The sequence below is a fragment of the Zingiber officinale genome, chromosome 5B, assembly GCF_018446385.1.
Source record: "Zingiber officinale cultivar Zhangliang chromosome 5B, Zo_v1.1, whole genome shotgun sequence".
Lineage (NCBI taxonomy): Eukaryota > Viridiplantae > Streptophyta > Magnoliopsida > Zingiberales > Zingiberaceae > Zingiber > Zingiber officinale.
Genome location: NC_055995.1, coordinates 1,280,948 through 1,302,567, shown reverse-complemented (window position 1 = coordinate 1,302,567; position 21,620 = coordinate 1,280,948). Strand labels below are relative to the sequence as shown.

Sequence of the window (21,620 nt, the reverse complement as noted above, 5' to 3'; positions counted from 1 at the left end):
CATGAATTATCCTAAACCCCACTTGCAAAGTTGGAATGAATTTCATAGTTCTAACTAAACCCAAAAGAGCAAATAAATACATTTATACCAACTTAAATATTATCATACCACTGTTAACAATCCCCTCAAACCTTCCCAGAGTTTTTGGACTTTCTTATGAGGATTCCTTCTGTCCAACTAGTACTATGTTTGGTTTGAGGTTTGATATACATTTATACAAAAGGGGATGGAAACAACGGGAGATACACTTTGATAGTTTTGTTGGATCCCACGGTGAGCGTCAGTACCATGCATATGAAAGTTGACTTTGCGACTGCAACGCAGTGAGGCTGACAGTAAGTGGTGTCAACAACTGCAATCAACTCACAATTAACTCAAATGACTTGTGCACGTTGATCTAATAAAAGCATATAACATAGCCCTATTGGCCGATGAGTAGAGGAAGTGGCTCTCACAATAAAACCATGCTACTAGTGCACAATAATAAAGCACAAGACACACTAGTTGCCAAGTATTGTTGCAACTCATGCTGGATCAAAGGAATTTCTTAAGCAAGATGAACTTTAGATGGAATTACTCATAGTGGCTCTCACAATAAATCCATGTGACTCATGCACAATAATAAAGCACAAGACATGCTAGTTGCCAAGTATTGTTGCAACTCATGCTGGATAAAAGGTATTTCTTAAGCAAGATGAACTTTAGATGGAATTACTCATACTATTTTGAGTTAGATACTACTAGGCAAACAACACTGTTTATATGCAATGCCCAGGCATTCTTCAGTGGTGCTCATACAAGAGCATCTTGGGTTCAAAGTTTTTTTTTTTTTTTTTTTTTTGCATTTGGTAACTACTTTGAGATGGACGAAAGACCAGGTTTGACTGTGGGAAACATATTGGACACTTGAAAGCCGATTCTCAGCTTTTACAATTGTACATCTAGCCATATATTTCCTTAGTCTACATGCATTGCACTTCTTTATACACATTATTATTCCTAGTGCCAGCTTCTACTAGTAATGGCACTAAGTGGTTGGCCTTCAGGTACATGTGCTGCTTAATACAAAGTGTCAGGTATCAATCTATATATAGACTGCCCATGGAAAAAAAGATGAAAACCCATTATATGGTTGTTGTTTTTTTGGCTGCTTCAATATACATGCTCAGAAGGGGAGCCTTGGCGCAACGGTAAAGTTGTTGCTTTGTGACCAAAAAGTCAAGGGTTCGAATCCTGGAAACAATCTCTTGCAAAAAAACAGGATAAGAATGCGTACAATGGATCTTTCCCCGGGACCCCTCATGGCGGGAGCTTCATGCACCGGGCTGCTACCCTTTTCGATATACATGCTCACTCCTCGAAAGCACGACACATTCACCTTTTATATGCACAAGCAAAGCTCCCTAAAGAATACTTCCTCAATCAATTGCCCTAAGCTTGGATCAGCGATGGAAGGATGAGCATGATATGATCTGTCATTTAGTATGATAGTCTTAAAAAAGCAATCCACATGGCTGCATCTGCAGTGTTTTGCCACATCTCAAATTCTTGCACATGCATATGTAGTTTGCATATTGCTTTGGTCTCCAGTTTGGCTCTCTCACATCATCCTAGTTTATCAGTTCAAACATAATAATATATCCCGAATAGAGTAAAAACCATGATGCTCTAATCTAAGTTGAATTTGATAGACATGAGAAAGGTAAGAATGTTCATCTATAGAATGATGTCTGATGTGAGATTTAGATGCAAACGAGTGCAAGTGACAAAAGGCGATTCACTCGCCCCCAGCACCCCATCTCTAGACCAACACGGAGAAGGTAAATCATGGGTGACTACTAGCCATTAGTGCAAGTGGTCAAGGCATAGGGGAGGTCATGCTCGGACGTGCAGAATTTCAACCCCAAGACCTCATGTGGCAACACCCCCATATCTTAACCACCGCACCACCCCGAGGGGACGATGCAAACGAGTTCAAGCATTTATGAACGATTGCACCTATAAAAACAAGAAAACAGCCAAGCACAGCTTTGTTTGGATAAAGAGAGTGAATAATGTGATAACTGGGAGAGGAAAAAAAAAGTCTCAATTTTGTCCATAAATCTTTTCCCAAGAAATTATACCATATGAACTACATCAATAATTGTCTATTGTAAGGATAGGATTTTTTACTTTAAGTAATAAGTATTAACTTTGATTTCAGCACTGTGTTATTAAATGACAAGTCTAAACTATTTTAAATGAATTGTTTTTTTTTGGTTAAATTCTTAAATTTCTAAGTTGTATTTTATAAGTTAAATAATTTATTAATAATGGCCGTGTATGTAGCTGAATATGTGTTCTCAATACAATGTATGGATTATGTGGTGACTCGACCTTCATTTTCTTAGTTGTTTTTTGCAAAAAAGACACCATCAGATTGGGCTGGGTCATCATCCTTTGATTTATGATCTTCTAGAGAACTAATATAGGGGAATAACTGGAGTTTCATCGCACTAGAATGGGGGACTATCTTTGGCTTTCTTTTGTTTCCCAACTACCTTTTGTTTGCCCAGTTTGCCTTGATTATCATCCATGCTCTTTTGAAACTTACTATTACTTTTGCAATAGTGGATCCTTTTGCCTGTTCAGTTATTATTTACAGCTATTAGCTAATAGTGTCTAATGGATGGTGGATTGCCACAGTTTTTTAGTTTAAACTAGAATAGAATGAAGCAATCCACTATCAGGCCATCAGTTGCATGAAAATCAACTACTTACAGCCACAAATAATAACTTTTCTATGAAACACATCATGGAGCTCAAGTAGGGTGATACACATACTATGGAAGCAGCTACGCCTCATATTTTTCATCGTTCAACTTGAAGGTTCAGACAGATTTTGATTATTCGTCGAAGTTAATGAGGTGCGATTAGAGTTGCTGTTAATGATATGAGAATGCTAACCCGTTTGAATCGACTCCCAGAAACACTTCAATATCTCAGCAATGTTTTTTAGCTTGATAAATTTTGTTTTTGTTTTTTTTTTAAATTTTTTATGATGGAGACGATCTGAACAACATGACAACATAACATTAACAACCTTGACAGGTAAATCGGAGAAATGGAGTAAAGTGGGTAAAAGCATGGTCTCAAATATCGCTCAAAGAAGCATCTACCAAATTGAAACATTGTGTAACAAAGATTTCTAAATGAGCATTCAAAGATCGATCAATTTCTCCGAGTACATATCGAAATCTCAAACAGAATTGAATAGGCATACCTGAATCAGATTGCGTCTTCAGCTACTGCGTCCCCTTCTTCCTTACGCTCTGTCATCCTTTCCTCCCTTCCCAAACTGGAAGCCACTGTTTCAGGGACCGTAAGCCCATCAGGATCCTGCTCCGTCTGCTCGACGAATGAGATCACCCCTGCAGGCGACCGCGAATCTAGGGCTTCGTGCGAACCCTCATCTTCGCTCTCTTCGACCAAATCGGGACGAGCGGAGATAGCGGCGCGGGCGAAAGCCTCCATAATGGACTCCGGCGGGAGGGCGCAGTCCTCGAGCCCGGCGTCCTCCAGCCTCGGTGGGCGAACCGACGCCACCCCCTCGCGCAGCACCGAGCCATTCTCCTCCGACACACTCGCCATCAATCCGATGCTGCCAATTCTCCGACCGAACCGCCCTTGAAATCGTGCGATCTTGTGCTCACATTCTACAGTGTAACTTGGGCCCGTTCCTTCTTAACTGGGCCAGTCAACTAATCCAGCGTATATTTACTACTATTATTAGTACTCCTATAATATTTAATATTATAGTAGTTTTTTTAAAAATATATATAATTACATTGTTTAGTATTATTATATTCTTCTCCTCATTTATATTTTCTACCTAAATCCTAAACTTGTCCAGCACATTTTACATTTTACCAATTATAAAATTATAACTATTATAATTATAATAATTATAATTTATAATAATATATAGTAGCTATTATTTCATAACTACAATATAAAAATTAACTTTAATAAAGAGGACTAAAATTCTCTAAAACTCCGAACAAACTTTAAATAATATTTTTACATCTAAAATCAAGTCGTTATAATTTACACTCAATAATAAATATAGATGAACATACTTCAATTTGATAGATTATACGTCTACTTATTCAACATGAATTACAAATTATGAGGTGTTGTCATCATGAATTAAAAATTATGATTTCTTAAAATTTAATTAATATTTATATTCTAACTGTTATAATTTTATAATTACTACACCACATAAGTTCGAGATTTAGATGAGAAATATAATTAAGAAATATATATATATAGAGAGAGAAAAGCTACCTGCGGCACGCTCCGTGCGGTTTGGTGCGACACGCAAGGCTGAATCGATCCACTGATCGATTCAGCCCCGCTTTGAAATCGATCAATGAATCGATTCAGCCCGCTTGTCTTCTTGCGCCCGTTGTGCCAGTCGCGCCCTCCCATCGTCGGCGGGCTCCGGGCGCCTGCCCTCGAACTTTACTATAACCGGAGGAGAAGGTGAATTCAAGGGGTTCCGACAACTGTTGGGGCTGGATTGCGGCCGAAATTGTTCACGATCGCAAGACGGATGTGAGAAGACAAGGGCTGAATTGATGTAGGCCCTGCTGGATCAATCCATCACTCGCAAGAAGACCAACAAGTGGAGATGAATCAATCAATGGATCGATCCACCACACCGATCCGTACGAATATGTATCGTAGGGTAATATTTTCACGTGTATATATATATCTGAGAGAGAGATATGGTACATCCTTTTCATTAAAAAATCAAAATAGAAAAAATAAAAACTACCCTTTTAATTTTTGTTCATTAAATTATTGATAAATATGTCGTGCTCCACCCATTAAGATAATATTTATATTGACCTCAGAATCTAACAGCAATAGACTTAAGGGGAGAACTCTGATTTCTAAACGTAAAAGCTTGACAAAAAGAAATTGAATTCCTCTCTATTTCTTCTCTGGATATGTTTTTTTTGCCTGCTGAAACTTATTTATCGATTATAGCATTGAAGAACACAGTGAAGTGCAAATTTCATTCTTCTGTATCCCTAATTGTATGGATTACATAATAGTTCACTTACAAATAAAATGCTAGCATTGCCAACTAACTTGTACACTTTGACAGTTCCTCTAGCTGCATAGAGTGGAAGGATCTACGATCTGTGACCTTTTGATTCTGTTCATGGCACAAGCAATAATGTTAGACCTGAAACAGTAAAACAACAATCAGGAACATTGATCTTGGTAGATTGCATTTAACAATTTCAGATGTAAGCATAAAAATGACAAACTATCTCCATACAAGCACATAGAAAGAGTGTTCCATGAATATAACAAGACAAACCAATCAAGAAAAAGTCATGATCGAAGATCAAAATGATCAGGTTGAGGCATTCAACCTACAAATATAGACAGAAGATGATTCATGACACACCATTGGTCCATTGCTTTCCATTCTCAACAATTGTCTTGTGACAATGGATGTTCAGGTCAAATGGTGTGATTAACAAATGAGTAATACACCGACAGAAAGAAGAGGAAACAAGATCATGACCGCATTCCACAAGCCATGTTCGTCGGCCTTTCAATGGAGTGATTAACAAATGGAAGAGCTCCTCTGGTTGGGTAAGAAAGTATTTTCCAATTGTAGATGATACGGTGCATGATAGAGGGGTCATATAGCTGACGGGATCGGAAGTCAAGTCCACACGGAGGTCAAAAGTCAAGCCCACGCAGAAGCCAGAAGTCAAGCCCGCATGACGGTCAGAAATCAAGCCTACGTGACGGTCAAAGGCTCAGCGTATGTGGGGGTCAAAGGTCAAGATTACCGAGCGCTCAAGGTTGAGCCTATATGGTATTTAGGGGTTAGGCCTATATGGCACATGGCAAGTAGGAACGCTGAAGGTAGGGCGTACAGTTCAAGGTAGGCGGACTAAAGTGTACAGATCGGGATTTACAGGGCGAGACATGCAGAGCCAGACATACGGACCAGGACGTACAGTTCAAGGTAAGCGGACTAAGGTTTACAGGTTGGGATTTACAAGACGAAGCATACAGAATAGGATATGTGGGCCCGGACGTATGATTCAGGAATTACAGGATAAAATACGGAGTAGGACCGAGCATGCGGGATGAAACTTAAGGAACGACAAGTGAATGTCTCGATTGGCAGGGCGGTAAGCGTAGGTCCGAATTTATCGAAGGACAAATGCAAGGCTGGACATATAGATCTGGAATTACGGGATGACAAACACAAGCCAGGGAATGTGCCAGGGAACGCAAGTCTGTTCCCACAAGTCAAGATGTGCAGGTACGAAGACCCAGTCCACGGTTAGCGGACCGGGACAGGCACACACTATACGACAATCAAGCCAGGGAATCATAACAATCTATCAGAGAATAATCACCGCTTGTCAGGGAATATGTTAACGGTGTAGGGCTCATTGCCCATCGATCCCTCCTCAGACCTATAGGAAGATGTCATGTGTCATTCACCGCCAGAAAAATCCTGACACCCAACATTCCCTGACACTCGTCAGACTTCAGAAGTACCCGCTATCATATAAAAAGGGAGACTTTTCCCCCTACGAAGGTACGCTCACTCATTTTTTCACTTTCGTCTTTTACTTTTCGTCCTTTCACTGTGCTTCTAGGGAAAAAGTACTTGACTTGAGCGTCGGAGAGTCTGACCCGGGGACTTTTTCCCTGATTCTTGGTCTCTAACATGAGGGCGGCTTGTCTGAGTGTGTGCAAAGCTCTCGCCTCATCGTCCCAATTATCACCCCCCGTCATTCACTCGTGGGAACTTTTCCAGTAAGTGTCAGATCAACAAGGCGTCTCCACGACTTTCCATCAACATCGAGGACAGCACAGCCAACCTCTGTCCGACTCAACTTCCGGATGGGATCAATAGATATTGGAGAACTACAGAAGAATATGGAGTTTCAAGTGGAATGATGAGCAAAATCTAACTTGAAAGACTGACAAATAAAGTTTGTAATTAGGGATTGCCAATGGATTTCAGTGAATTGAATCAGAAGCTTTATAATTTCCATCAGTCCAGTTTTTGTGGCCTAAACAAGCAACACAGAACAGTAGGCAATAACCTCATTGGATTGGAATGCCCATCTTTTGCATAATGGTGAAGGGAGATTTCAAGCTGATGATTCTCAGGCAAGATCATAGAGAATTCCAGAAATGCATCACAATCACCAGCTCATTGAACAACAACTAACATAAGAGTAGGAACAACTAACTGTACTTGTGTAGCACTTATCTGATCAAATGTTAATAACAGGAAGAGAAACACAAAGGGAGCATATGAACATCACTCACCATGATCACCCTTTCTGATCTCATATTTCTTTATCCAGCTACCCCCAATTGTCCACGCTACGAACAAGTAACCAGACCTTCGATGCCTACGAACTCTGGAAATTTTCCTTCCAGTTCAAGCGTGCTCCTCACTGCCCTGTAGAGCTCCGACCAGGAGGAGTATCTCCACGAGAAGTTGTCCTCCGGCAGACCGGCAGAGAACGTCAAGTTGGGACTCGGAGGACATGCAGCCGCCACGAAATCCATCATGGTGACGGGCTTGATCGGCGCTTGTGGAAAATTCAAAGCCACGTTATCGACTTTGTGTTCGTAGATCTTGCCGTTCCTATCCAGTTTGTACCACGACGTCCCCTGGAAAGTTCCCCGAGCCTCCCACGGCACCCTCGGCACGCCCTCCAGCTCCCACCGGATCAAGATTATGTTTTCCGACGGCTGCCATACCCGGAAAATCCGGAGCTTGATCTCTTTAAACAAAATTTTGCCGTGAAACCTCACCGCCCAGAAAATGAGCCTGTAGTTCTCGACGCCATGAAAGGTATTAAGCGGATCGATGAAGACGATGTCTTCCCTGCAAAAAAACAGGGAAAAGAGCAAGTAAAAGCGAGAGCAGCCAGTCAGAAACGCAGCAAGATCAAATTTTTCGGGAAATTCGATACGGAGGAGTACGGTTCGCACCGATAGATGTCGTAGTTGAGGTCTCTGGCGAAGAGGGCGGGAAGGTCATCGCGGAGAGTCCTCACGGCGAGGCCGACGTTGAGGTAGAACTCGCTCCTGTGGCCGTTTCCGCTGCCGCCGCCGCTCCCGCCGCCGGTGGCGGTGAAGGGGGGCCCGTGGGGCAGCGAGAGCGGCTTCTTCTCCTGCACGGCGTCGAGGCTGAGGGAAGGAGGGGGGAGGTCGAGCTTGGTGAACGCCGCGGGGGGCGAACAGGGGAGCCTATGGGAAGGCTTTTGCAGGCCCGGGAAAGGAGGAGAGGAGAATTTAGGAAGCAAAGCCATTTCTCTCTATCTTTTCTTCCTTTGCTTTTCTTCTCAAACTCATTCCATGGCCATGAGGGAGAAGAAAAAATTCACACATTTATCTTTCTTGAATTTTTGTGGCTTCGATCGATCCAAGCAACGAACAGCGTATATATTATTATTATTATATTATCCAGACGAAATTTAAAAGTCAACTATCTAGAAAGTAAACATGCACGTATATAAAAATTCAGAAACAGCAATGATTTTGTTAAGCTAAATACCATTTTAATACAAAATTTTGTCAATAAACAAAAAACAAATTTGGAGCAAAAAAACAAATTTCACAAGCCTGGTACTAATTTCTTCTTCTCTTTCCAAGGGAGGGAGAGAGGAGCGAGGCAGGTGATGGATGAGCACAGTGAAAGTACGAAGAAATTGGAGCCAGGCTCCTCCTCCCTTCCCGCCATTTACACCTCCACCGAATCCTCAAAATCCCTGACAATATCAACTTACACAAGAAGACAGAAATCACTATGAAATAATTTTCTTCTTCTTCTTTTTTTTAATTAATTGCCCATAATGAATCAGTCTTTATCTTTCCTGTTTTTTTCCTTGCTCTGTACTGCTATAAATAGACGCAGCAGGGTCGTTAATGCATCCCTACACTTTAACTTTTCTCTTTTTCTCTCTTCTCTTCCGATCCATGTATATATTGGAGGTATAATTCACATTGGGAGCCGGGGAGTCGAGCGAAGCGAGAGAGGGCATGGGGAGAGGGGAGTATGGCAGTGGAGGAGGAGGGGCGGCGCCGGCGGTGGTGCCGGGGTGGCTGGGGCGGCTGGTGGAGGAGAGCTTCTTCGTCAGCTGCGGGGCCCACGAGAGCCGCAAGAAGAACGAGAAGAACATCTTGTGCCTCGACTGCTGCTCCAGCATCTGCCCCCACTGCGCCCCTGCACACTCCCACCACCCTCTTCTCCAGGTCTCTCTCTCTCTGCTCCAATCCCATTTACTATTATTAACACACTGATCTCAATCCTCTCTCTCTCTGTTTTTTTCCCCAATTCTTTCTGTGCTGTGTATGTTTCTCTGCATTTCACGATAAGTGCATATACCCTTTTGCCCTCGAGCACAGAGCGTCCTTTACCATGCACTGCTGCCATCAGAGGAGTATAATTGTCATCTTGCCTTTTCCCCTGCTCCTCTGCTTGGTCAAATTAGTAGTAACGAACTCACTCGATTTTAATTATTCACTCGAATTCTCATTCTAATTCTCTGTGTTTATTTTTGTTGTTGTATTGGAATTCAGGTGAGGCGTTATGTGTACAACGATGTGGTTCGACTGGACGACCTTGAGAAGCTCATAGACTGCTCTTTTGTCCAGGTACTTAATTAATTCAGAGAAATTATTGCTCTGTTCGTTCGCGTCCAAAACCAGTGACTTCGTCCACTGTTCTCGCCAGCCCTACACCATCAACAGTGCCAAAGTAGTGTTCTTGAAGCCGAGGCCTCAGTCTCGTCCTTTCAAGGGCTCAGGAAACATTTGCATGAGCTGCGACAGGATCCTCCAGGAGCCTTTCCACTTCTGCTCCCTCTCCTGCAAGGTGCGCACTCTGTTTAATTACGAACCCTGGTTCAGTCAAACGAGTCGGCGCGTGTATGCAGGTGGAGCACGTGCTGTCACGGGGGGAGGATTTGTCGAGCATACTGTTCCGGTTGCATGACTCCGACTTGGCCTTCTCCCGCTTTGAAAATCTCCGAATGGACGGGTCGGATCTGATCGAGGAAGTGGAGAGCCGACTGGCGCCCGATTCGATCCTGGAGGATCCGACGCAGTACGACGGCAGCTCCGGGTCGAGCGCCGACCGCGCCGCCGGCCGGGGCCCGAGGAAGAAGAAGACCGGCGGCGGGTTCCTAGTGCTGTCGCTGAGCAGCAGAAGGAAGGGCGCTCCCCACAGATCCCCCCTCTCCTGATGCACGCACGCACGCACCATGCGCTAGCTGTAAAATCTAAGCTTGTAATTTGTGCCAAAGTTGTGCTGGTTTGAATGCGGATGGAAGTGAGAGAGTTCATGGCTGATGAGCATTCCCTTTACTGATTAGGAGGGCACGGTGCTCGCCAATTTTGTTTTGATGTAATGTGGGATGCACACTTCGACCAATTTATATGATCATCTCACTCTACCTTTAGCTTCCTTCTTTGAAAGCAACTTCGAACATTAATTGTTTGGATTTATTTGATCGGAGCAATTGGACTACTTGAGTTGACTTGTGAGGGTGTTTTGGTGGAGATCCAGCTAGCTACTTTATTCTTTGGTGTAGAATTTAAGCATGTGTGAAAATTCTGTCTAGATTCATTTTACTTTGAATTATAAGTTTTCTCCGAGAAAAATAAATATTTCTACGTATATTAATGAAACAAAACCATATCTATTCTTTGTTGTTCTGACTAGTTAAAAACTATCTTCTGATATAATTAAGCTGAGAAATTAACAGTACTGCTCGAGATTAATTAGCAGTCTAATTAAGCTCTGACTTGTAATCTTGCATGCTTCACGTGAACTGAGTTTATATTTTATATAGTTTACATGCATATGTGAAGTCAGAGAGAGAAGAGAGCCATTGGAAATTGGAAAGGGGACCAATCGTTTTGGTTGGCAATGGCACCACAACTCAACCCTCTGACCTATAAAACTAGTCATCTATGTATTCATTTATTTTGTCCGAAATTGATCGAGGCAGTAAACTGAGACGTAATTTGATGAAAATTATGAAAATTCTGTGTTATCTTATAATATTTATAATATAAGGAGTGTTGGTATCTAATTAGAAAAAGAGTTTTCGATATTGACCCTTCAATGTTTAAGTCAGTGCTTAATTTTGGAGATAAAAGTAATAAATTATAGTAAATGATATGTGCAAGTAAGAAGCATCGCATATCTCCGTCGGTAGATGGAGATTCTTTTTATAATATCAATGTTACGTTGTGCACGTATTTTAAAGCATTAACACGTTTTCCAAACCCTTCTTAAAAACTGACATCTTTAACACCTTTCCTTAAATGAGACAGCAAATCATTGTGATTGACATATGGGAAACTTCTAAAGGACTATTTATTTACTGACAGGATATTCTCTATCATTTTCTGTATAAAACTTTCAAAAAAAATATGATATAACGTGTATTTGGGTTCCGCTGTAGACTGTCCAGCCGTCACTCAGTCGGGATATCGCTAGCTCAGGCGTATAGAGTGAAGCTACTGACCTATTCTTCACTCGACTTTCCTATTGTTAGAGAGACGCATTGTGTTCGATTGGACCTAAGGTCTGATTGGCAAGTACAATAGATTAGATAACTTAGTATTTGACTCTTAATTTCAGTTACAAGTCGCGGAGGATGGTCGTTCGGACGGTTTAGTCAGCCTTTCACATCCTACCTGTTCTAAAAGTCCGCTCAGCCAACCTTGCCTGATCTGTAATCCATAATCTCATGGTTCATCTGATCATATGATTTTGACCGTTTGACTTTAACCTCTACGTCAGTCAATCTTCATTATTTTGACCCACTTTTTAGTATCAGTACAGTATGAATCTTATACACTAGAATTAGAATACATGACATATTATTAAACTTTATGGAGATTGGAAGAATAGGAGCCTTGGCGCAAAGGTAAAATTATTGTTATATGACCAAAAGGTCATGGATAAGACTGCATACAATGAATCTTTCTCCGAAATTTAGCATAACGGAAACTTCATACACCAGATTATCCTTTTTTATGGAAATTGGAATAATATATACCTCTCAATAATAACTAATAAAATTCAGAGTGAGATCAGAAGCCGAAGGAATATATTTATTAAACATTAGTAGAATATTTTAATCCTCTTCACTTCCAGCAGTGAGTTGCTGGACTCCTCGATCTATCGTACACATTCACAAAAATTCAGAATCTTCATTTCGTGTAGGCCTCCACTCTTCTCGTCTCATTCCAAGGACTACTCCATCACTGATTAAAGTCTCCAGTGATTATATGTATCTATAAGCCTGTCTGCCTCGAATTGATAGCAGATCGAAAAAACTATGAAACAACCAAACTTCTGGGGACAGTAACAATTGATAGCTGATCTCTTCTCTACATGTTTTTAGTCACAGTCTATACTTCAAGTTTTCACTCCAATTGTATAACCTCAAATGCATGCCAGACTACCTAGTAAAAGAACTTAAGTCAGTGAACTGATCAGATCAGAATCCTTATAGCATCTGGATGATTCTTAGCTAAGATCATGGCTGTCACTTTGCACTAGCTGTTTGAAGGTCAAGTCTTATCAACCCATCACTTGGTGCATTTGAATTAGCTTCATCTGGTCATCGAGCAGCAAGTAGTGGGTTCACCTGATCACCAGCTTAGTGACTCTCATTCCTCCACTCTCCCTAGTCCCTTGTAGTTTTAGCTAGCTACTATTACACATCAAATCACCCCTTTTAACTAATCTATACATATAAATTAAACATATATAATGGAAAAGAAAGGAAATCTCGGCCATGCTTTAAACTGAATCCAGGCTTCTGTGTGGTCTTGTCGTTTCACATATTGTTATATATATATGCAATTCATATATCTTTCCTTGATGAGTCTTGTCATTTCCCGTGCTTCTGCTTGTATTTTTATGGTTGCAAAAGAAAGATATATTAATTGAAACTTGTGCTCGCTGCATGGATGCTAGCTAATTCTCAGTCCTTCAGGTACATGAATACAAAAGGCTGAGACCTCCACTTTCTTTTTCGCAATAGGCAAGGAGTCACATGAGCTAGGCAACATGATGGTATCTTACACTTTACAGATTGACTATGAATCGATTCAATTAATGGTGAAAAGGACCTCATTTTGACTGGCTTCCATGACAGTGACTCTTCCCACTTTTACTCCATGGATGCCACTGCTTCCAGTACAGCTTCATGAATGGCTATAGCAACTTTTTTTCTTTTTTTTTACTACTATCATCGCCTCCCCCATATGCAGAATGTGGTCCATAGTATTCACCAGACTCACAGTCTTTTTGCCTAATTAATACAAGGGTAACAAAAGATAATCCAAGTGTGTTGGCTGGGGTTTGGGGAACATGCACCACCTGAGAGGGCACTCATGGTCATGTGATGGAGCTGAGTTAGTCTGGAGTAGTTGCTCATAGCCTCACACTCATCCATCATCACTGAAAAGATAGGTGGGTGTGTTAATTTGCTGGCCATCTTCCCCCCACAATGATTGGAGTGTTTAATTTGCAGACAAATTCATGTCTCATCCTTCTGCAGGCTTCCACATGCCTTCTCCCCCCACCTCTCTTTACCCTTTCAACTCACTACTTTTGGATGAACTGTTTGCTTTGGCTGGGATCGGCACCACCTGCACAATTAATAATGATGCTGTACCGTTGCTGATCCCTCTTCTAGGGCTTTTTTAATCGCTCTTTCTGCGTTGCAGGGGAAATGGAAGCATGCAGGCATGTAACAGAGGTTTTCAGAGCCCTATCATTGTACATCATTTTGACCATTGGTCTCCCACTACAATAACTCCAAACACATTTTCTGCATGTATGTGGAACAAGGGCACGCAACAAATGCCCTCCTCTTCTTACTATTTACATATTCACAATGCTCTCTCTCTCTTTTTCTCCCGATCTACGCAATTAACTGTCGCAACGGTATGATATGATCTTGTCTCCCTCCCAATTAACGCGCCATAGATCTTGATAAGTTAATTACTGAATTTTTCTGCCTCCCGCAGGGATGAGAATGTAATTCTTCAGATCTAGTTGCAGTATATATTAAAGTTTTTCTTTGCTTTCTTATCGCTAGATTCTGAAACAAGATAGATCTACGTATGGAGGTAGGTGATAAAAGAAAATTTACAGTTTGACTGTGTTACGTATATGCGATAAAACTCTAAAAATTACGTCGGATTAATTACTTCTACTTTTGATTCGAGATTCAGAATCAGACTCTGTTGATGAACACGCGTGCAGAATTCGGAGAATTATATTTATTATTAGAAAATCTGTAGCCGCCAAGTTTCGGATTCAAAAGGTAAGATTTAGATTCTCGTCAAAGTCTCCGGAGATTTTATTACTATTTTTAATAATTTATATTTTTATGGTATTTAGGTTAGAGTTTGTCTATATCAGCGTCTTATTTTATTAATTTGAATTTCTTTCAAGGAATGTTTTTTTTGGTAAGAAATTTACTTTTCTTTATGATATGGTATGCTATAAGTGAACCCAAAGTTAATGCGAAATCTGTTGGTACAGTTGACACTAATAGTCAAACTTGAGTTTTAATGAACGACAAATGTGTTAAAATTAGGTGTTGTGTGATCTAACCTTTTTACCAAATGTGTAGGACTTGACTGGTCTGACATCAGGTTGAAATTCAGCTAGATCTGGAGAACCTGATAGATGGTGCAAAAGTCCAACTAGGTCAAGGTGTGACCCGATATTTGATGGAAGGTTCGGTTGAATCCGTAAAACCGGACAGCTGGCCAAAGTCCAATTGGGTTTATGGACTTGACAACTAGCGGTACGACCTGATAGACTGAAGTAAAGTCAAACAATTCTACATGGTAAGTAAGATAAGTCATTGGAGGAGAGTGTCTAGTGAGGGCGAGTCCCAATTAGGAACTTTAGGTGTATGCCTAGTTTAAGTCCATTTTGGAAATCTAAATTAAGACCATGACTAGTTTATAATCTTGGAAAGACAAAAACTAATTAATACTGTTATTTTATTATTGTGCTAACTTCGTTTTGCAGGCTATAATTTATTTTTGAGCTAACATATTTTGCAAGACGAAAAGAGCAAAAATCAACCTCAGATGAATAATGTCCGAGACGCCTCACAAGTGCTCTGAGGCGCCTCGGATCAAAGCTTGGAGGCACCCTGAACGAGCTGAAGGCGCCCTCAAAACGATAAGAATTGCAGATAAAGTCTTGAGGTGTGGAGGCGCCTAATGTGCCTCGAAGGCGCCTCAAAGTGGTTGAAGGCGCCCTCACGTAGATAGAGGCCGAAGTTTGTGCAGCTTATCGCAACCAAAGTTTCCGAGATGAAGTTTGCACTTGGAGACGCCTCAGACAAGGATGGGAAGCACCCTAAATAGTCTATAAAAGGAAGGTTCACCAAAGTCTGCAACACAATTCATTCATGACTTCTATAAGCGATCTTTCAAGTTTTCGGCTACTCCAGCTTCGTCCTCCTGTTGTGCTGCTACGCTACTGCACTTGACTACTGCTGAGAAGTTGTCCAACACCGAACTTGATCCGATTACCTTCAAAAGTGTTGGGTAACAAAAGTTTTAATTAATGTACCTAATTACTGCATAAAGGAAAGTGTAAGTTGTTACACTTATCTTTGTTTTACTATTGTACTGGATTTTCTCTTCCGGCGGTTTCAGAAGAGGATTCACTACAAGAAAATTGAGATTTTACAACACTTAAAAGACAACGCTTTTTGTAAAAAGCGTTGTCTTTTTTTTTAACAACGCTTTTAATGAAAAGCGTTGTCTATCTCTTTATTTTCTTACTAATAGACAACACTTTTTATAAACCATTGTCTATCAGTAATTTTTGTGGGTCAAAGATAACGTTTTTTCACATTTTTCTCCTTCTTTCACCTCCCAAACTACAAAAATACTTCCTAGGTACCCTCTAACTTGATCTATTTATTTGTTTTGTATGTTTTTTCTTGAAATTTTTACTGTATGTGTTTAGATTTGTATATATCTATTAATTGTTTAGGAAAAAATGAGTTGTTACTCCACCCATCACTACACCATCTACCGATGCTAGATTCTTGACTGAACAACTTAGGTTGTACTTTTTTGAGCATACATATGTACCCCTTAAGGCCAAATATCTAAATAGGGGTTTTTTTACCCGGTATTGTCCAAACATAATAGAACTAATAGATTATTATAACTTAGGCTGTCTAGTTTATTGTAATCAGACAATGAATCTAGATATATGTGTCCAATTTTACAATAACCTAGTTAAGGTAGATGACATGACCTACTCCTTAGTCCAGAGTACCTGGTAGGAACATTAGTTTCTCCCCTATTGTTCTAATCGACTACTTAGGTATAATTGTCATGTGCTGACCGCCATCTTTTCATCCATAGGATGACAAGCGCCTCGCCAAATTATGTTGAATCGAAAAGAATTTAGATATCTCCACAATGGCATGATATTGTTCATTTTGGGCTTAAACCCTCATGGTTTTGCTCTTGGGCTCTCCCCAAAAGGCCTCATGCCAATGAGATATTTTTTCTCTTATAAACCCATGATCTTTCTCATGTATTTCCAATATGAGACTATGTTTGTAACCTTGCAACCCCAACATATTAGAGGAGTCTTCCACCCTGATCGAGCCGTCCATCACACAAGGGTACACCACCCTTTGAGACGAGATGACTACTGGATTTTGGAGGATTGAGGAGCAGGTGTAGGTGATCCTCTAGGCTCTACATATCACTGTTCAACCCCCACCTCCACATGCTGATGATCCCTCGACATTATTATGTTTTATGACTGTACTTGGATATGTTGTTTGATTGATCGACCTACTTATTGATTATATTTTGCCTGATTGATAGCTTCCCTTGATAATATAATGATTTTGTTTTACAATAGATTAGGACTTAATCTCTCACTTCATTCTTTCTACAAGCAATTTTTAAATTCCAGGCAAATTTCTTAATTATGTTTTCACAAAATCCTAGTTTTCTAGGTGTTTCAAAACTATTATGGACTTAGCCTAGGACTTCCCCTAGAAATCATGATCCTATAATTTTAGGCAATCAACATCTCACAAGCACACTGGAATTATCTTGCTTGTGTATTCAAAAACATGAAATGATGTGAGATGCTTAGGTCTTTGCCTGGACTTCATATGCTTATATCAGTATATAAGCTGGATTAATAGACTTAACTTTACTAACCTAGTGAACGCTACAATCTTCAAATAGTTAGTTAACAACTAAAGGTTAGACATCTAAGGTTAATTTTTAGATGAATATTATGTTTAAAATAATATCAGGTTAAGAGAGAGGATACGCTTAAAAATATTTTGAAATTCGCTTCTTTGAAAAATTCATGCAAACACTTTATGTTTTGAAAATAACTTATAAATTTTAAAAAATATCCTTGAAAATACTTGAAACTTTTATTCAAAACTTGCTTTAACAATTACTTTGAAAAATCCTTGTAAAATGTTGTGTCACAACTTTTAACTTTGTCAAACTTTGTTTGGAAAATATTTTTAAAAATGTTTCATAACACTATTTTGCTTAATTTCTTTAAACAACTCTTTAAAAACTATTTTGAAAACTTACTTGCAAAACTTGCTTTTCAAAAGTTACCCTAAAAATTTAACTTTGAAAATTACTTTGCAATACTACCTTAAAAGTTATTTTGAAAATTCCTTTTAAAAAGTGTTTTGAAATTTCCATAGAAAATGGTTTGTAAATTCTTGTAAAGTTAATCTTTGAATTTAAAAAAAAAATGGGCATGCTTTGTAAAATGTTTTGTTTTTGAAAAATACTTACAAATGCATTGTAAATTTTGAAAATCCCTTCCAACGTTCCTTTAAAAACACTTTGAAAATTTCCTTGAACTCATCAACTCCTTCCTAAAATAGACCTACAAGTTTTTGTGAAAAATTTTCCTTTGGAATTTTTTTTATGCTTACTTGCTCTATTTAACTGCTTTATACCCGATAAGTTACATTTTTTGTGATGAACGACAAAGGGGGAAGTTTAGAGTTTAAGTAAAAAAGAATTAAGAAAAATCTGAAAAACTTAACCCTAAAATGATCAAGAGATTAAAATAAAAAATTAAAATCAGTTAAATTTCTCTTAAATCATTGTTGCTATATCTGTTTGTATTTTTTTTAACTTTAATACAGGTTGTATCAAAAAGGGAGAGATTATTGGTGCAGTTGACATAAATGGTCAAACCTAAATTTTGATGAATGACAAATGGATTAAATTAGATGTTGTGTGATCCAACCTTTTTACCAAGTATACAAGACTTGACTGGTCTAACACAAAGCTAAAATCTAGTTAGATCTCGAGGACCTGATAGCTGGTGTAGAAGTACAGAGAGGTCAAAATGTGACCCGATATCTAGCGGGATATTCGGCTGGGTCCGTGGACTAGATAGTTGGTCGAAATCCATTTGGGTCTGTGGACATGACAATTGGCGGGAAGACCTGGTGGACCAAAGTAAAAAACAATTCTGCATGGTAAGTAAGATAAGTCACTGGAAGAGTGTGTCTAGTGAGTACGAGTCCCAATTAGGAACTTTAGGCGTAGGTCTAGTTTATGTCTATTTTAGAAAACTAAATTGAGACCATGAATAGTTTCTCGTCTTAGAAAGACAAAAACTAATTAATACTGTTATTTTATTATTGTGCTAACTTTATTTTGTAGGGTATATTTTATTTTTGGACTAACACATTTTGCAGGATAAAAGAAACAAAAATCAACCTCAGATGAACAGTGTCTAAGGCCCCACAAAGGTGCTCTAAGGCACCTTAGATCGAAGCTTGGAGGCACCTTGGATGAGCCACAGGTGCCCTTTAAGTGATAAGAACCGCAGATAAAATTTCGAGGCTCGGAGGTTCCTTGGAGGTGGTTGAGGCACCTGCGACACACATTGGAGGTGCCTCAGAGTGGTTGAAGTCACCCTCATGCAAATAGAAGCTGAAGTCTGTGTAGCTTATCGCAACCGAAGTTTTTGAGATGAAGTTTGCACTTGGAGGCATCTCGGACAAGGATGGGAGGCGCCCTAAATAGCCTATAAAAGGAAGGTTAGCCCAAACCTTCGACACAACTTATTCACAACTTCTATAAGCAATCTTTCAAGTTTTCGGCTGCTCCAACTTTGTCTTCTTGCTGTATTGCGACACTGTTGCATTCGACTACTACTGAGAAGCTGTTTAACACTGAGCTCAATCCGATTATCTTCAAAAGGTTGGGTAACAAAAATTTTAATTAAAGTACTTAATTACTGTATAAAGGAAAGTGTAGGTTGTTACACTTGTCATTATTTTATTATTGTACTTGATTCCCTCATTCGATGGCTCCAGAAGAGGATTATAGTAGATTGTCCATTGATACAATCCGAGGGATCATGAGTCTTGGAGTAGGAGTCGCCAAAAACTCCGAACCAAATAATTCCTTGAGTCCTTACTTTTTCAGTTTCTATTTTACCTTATTTCCACTACGTACTCACTTTTAAAAATTAAAAAAAAAAAGATAGTTTTTTTTAAAAGCATGTGATTCACACCCCCCTCTCTTACGTGCGTAAAAATCCTACAAGATAGATGTCAAGATGATGTGACAGTCAAGGTCGAGATGAAGTGACGATCAAAGTAAAGGTGCACGTACCCGAATGAGCCACCTCCCAAGAGCAAGCCCTTACTATAAACTCGGGCGGACTTGAACTCGACCAGGGCGATGGGCCGCAGCTCCTTGTATTTTATGGGTATAACTCCCAGAACAAACCCGAGTGGACTAAGAGTTGGCCGAATATACAAGACTTACCTGCCCATGCCTCAGTATTTCTTATAAGCAGGACTCTCGGCTTAAACTTGGGGAGACAAAGAGCCAGTCGAGCTTAAGGAGCTTAGTTCTCCACTCTTCATATACAAGGTTCTCAATATACATCCGGGAATATAGATCTAGTCAGCCCATGTGTTGGTCGGACTTATAGGGCATAGATCCTCATTCTTCAAATACAGGTTCCTCAATATATGGTCCGTCGGCCCTAGAGCTGGCCGAACTTAAGGGACTTAGCGCTCTACTCTCGAATGCCAAGATACATAAAATAAACCTGGTCGGCTCCTGCATCAGTTAGACATACAGGGCCTAACTCTCCACCTCTATAATATAACTCTTAGTATATGGATGATTGACCTTAAAGTGTCAGACAGACCTATGGTGCTAAGCTTCCCACTTCTCATGTGTCAATCTCCCATCATACAGTCGGTCGACTACAAAGCCAGTCGGACTGCCTCTAGGCTAGTTGGGCTACCTCTAGGAGAAAACATTGTCAAATAATCATAACAACTTGTCAGAGAATAACAGCTATTCGTCAGGAAATATTTCGCTACCATAGCATATGCATGCAGGGGAACCTTCCTCTGAGGGGGCATGTATAACTTTCATTGTCTGACATTACTTGACATATTTTGACATCAAACATTCGCAGCTGCCTCATTAATACAGAGGTTATAATAGACGGTTCATACACCTATAACGAAACTTGCCACGAGGGGTGACCATACATATCCCAGTATTCGACATATTTTGAGACTAAACATTCCATAACACCTCACGACTACGGAGGTTCTGATGGTCAATATAAAAATGGGGTCCTCTTCATCGGGCAGATACATTTTTTTACAACGTTAACACAAGCACGTATCTATTGTTCACCTTCTTCCCCACCTTTCGCTAGGCTACTCTACTAACTTGAGCGTCAGAGTGTCTGCGTCAGGATCCCCCTCCTTGGTTCTTGCTCTAACATTTTCCTTTGTTCTCTTTGCGGCGTGCGCAAAAAGAATTGACAGGTGTCATCTTTTCTCCATCTCACAGTCTCCTCCCAATCAACAACTACCGATTTCAAAGAGTATTACTTTACAAGATAGGAATTGATCTCTAAAAATTAGTTCTTTTTTTTCTTTATCCAAGGGTCTAGAGTATATATAAACGTCTTTTTAGTCGTACGAGAATTTATTCCTCAATTACTAACAAATTTTCCTTTTTTCTAGCAAACACAATTTTCTCCCTTTTCTTTCTTCGGGTTCTCTCTTGATTTCTTCTCAATTCCTCTTTTTATTAGTCCACAGGATAATTCATTATTCTGGCGTCAAAAATACTCTTTGATATTTAAAAATTCTTATTACTTTACCTTTCAACAAGTAAGTTTTTTAATGGAACAATAACAGTGTGATATATTCACTGAATTTAATTATTACTCAATAGAATGATAGCGCGACAAATATATAATATTATTTATTGATTAATTCTAAAAAAACAAGATATTATTCTCTTAAGTAATTTTTAGGATATATATAGAAATGACAAGACTTTTCGAACTTTGGATGATCGGAAGATGTTTGAAATAGTAGATAACTTTCATATATATGTGAAAAAAAATTAGTTTAATTTTTTTTTTGCTGCGAAAAAAGAATTTTAATTTGTGCCAAAAGTATGTGGAATGGGAAAGGAGTACACAGAATCACTAG

General features: G+C 39.6%; 3 protein-coding genes across 4 annotated transcripts; 1 reads left to right on the top strand and 2 right to left on the bottom strand.

Annotated features, from left to right (window-relative positions):
- Positions 1-67: 67 nt before the first annotated feature.
- Positions 68-3,685, bottom strand: LOC121983850. The gene is made up of 2 exons (XM_042536502.1): positions 3,263-3,685; positions 68-352 (listed from the first exon to the last, which is right to left on the bottom strand). The coding sequence occupies exon 1, from the start codon at positions 3,628-3,630 to the stop codon at positions 3,268-3,270; it is 363 nt and encodes a 120-aa protein (XP_042392436.1). The 5' UTR covers positions 3,631-3,685; the 3' UTR covers positions 68-352; positions 3,263-3,267.
- A 1,367-nt stretch (positions 3,686-5,052) lies between these two features.
- Positions 5,053-8,472, bottom strand: LOC121983848. Of its 2 annotated transcripts, none has more exons than XM_042536500.1 (3): positions 8,044-8,472; positions 7,369-7,936; positions 5,053-5,239 (listed from the first exon to the last, which is right to left on the bottom strand). In XM_042536500.1, exons 1-2 carry the CDS (start codon positions 8,361-8,363, stop codon positions 7,426-7,428), a joined length of 831 nt encoding a protein of 276 aa, XP_042392434.1. In that variant the 5' UTR covers positions 8,364-8,472; the 3' UTR covers positions 5,053-5,239; positions 7,369-7,425. The 2 variants fall into 2 exon arrangements, with proteins under 2 accessions (XP_042392434.1, XP_042392435.1); XM_042536501.1 differs by having other exon boundaries at positions 5,053-5,209.
- Positions 8,473-8,721: 249 nt separating this feature from the next.
- On the top strand, positions 8,722-10,519 carry LOC121983847 (protein RGF1 INDUCIBLE TRANSCRIPTION FACTOR 1-like). The gene is made up of 4 exons (XM_042536498.1): positions 8,722-9,306; positions 9,634-9,708; positions 9,788-9,928; positions 9,990-10,519. The coding sequence occupies exons 1-4, from the start codon at positions 9,094-9,096 to the stop codon at positions 10,296-10,298; spliced, it is 738 nt and encodes a 245-aa protein (XP_042392432.1). The 5' UTR covers positions 8,722-9,093; the 3' UTR covers positions 10,299-10,519.
- The last annotated feature ends 11,101 nt before the right edge of the window (positions 10,520-21,620 follow it).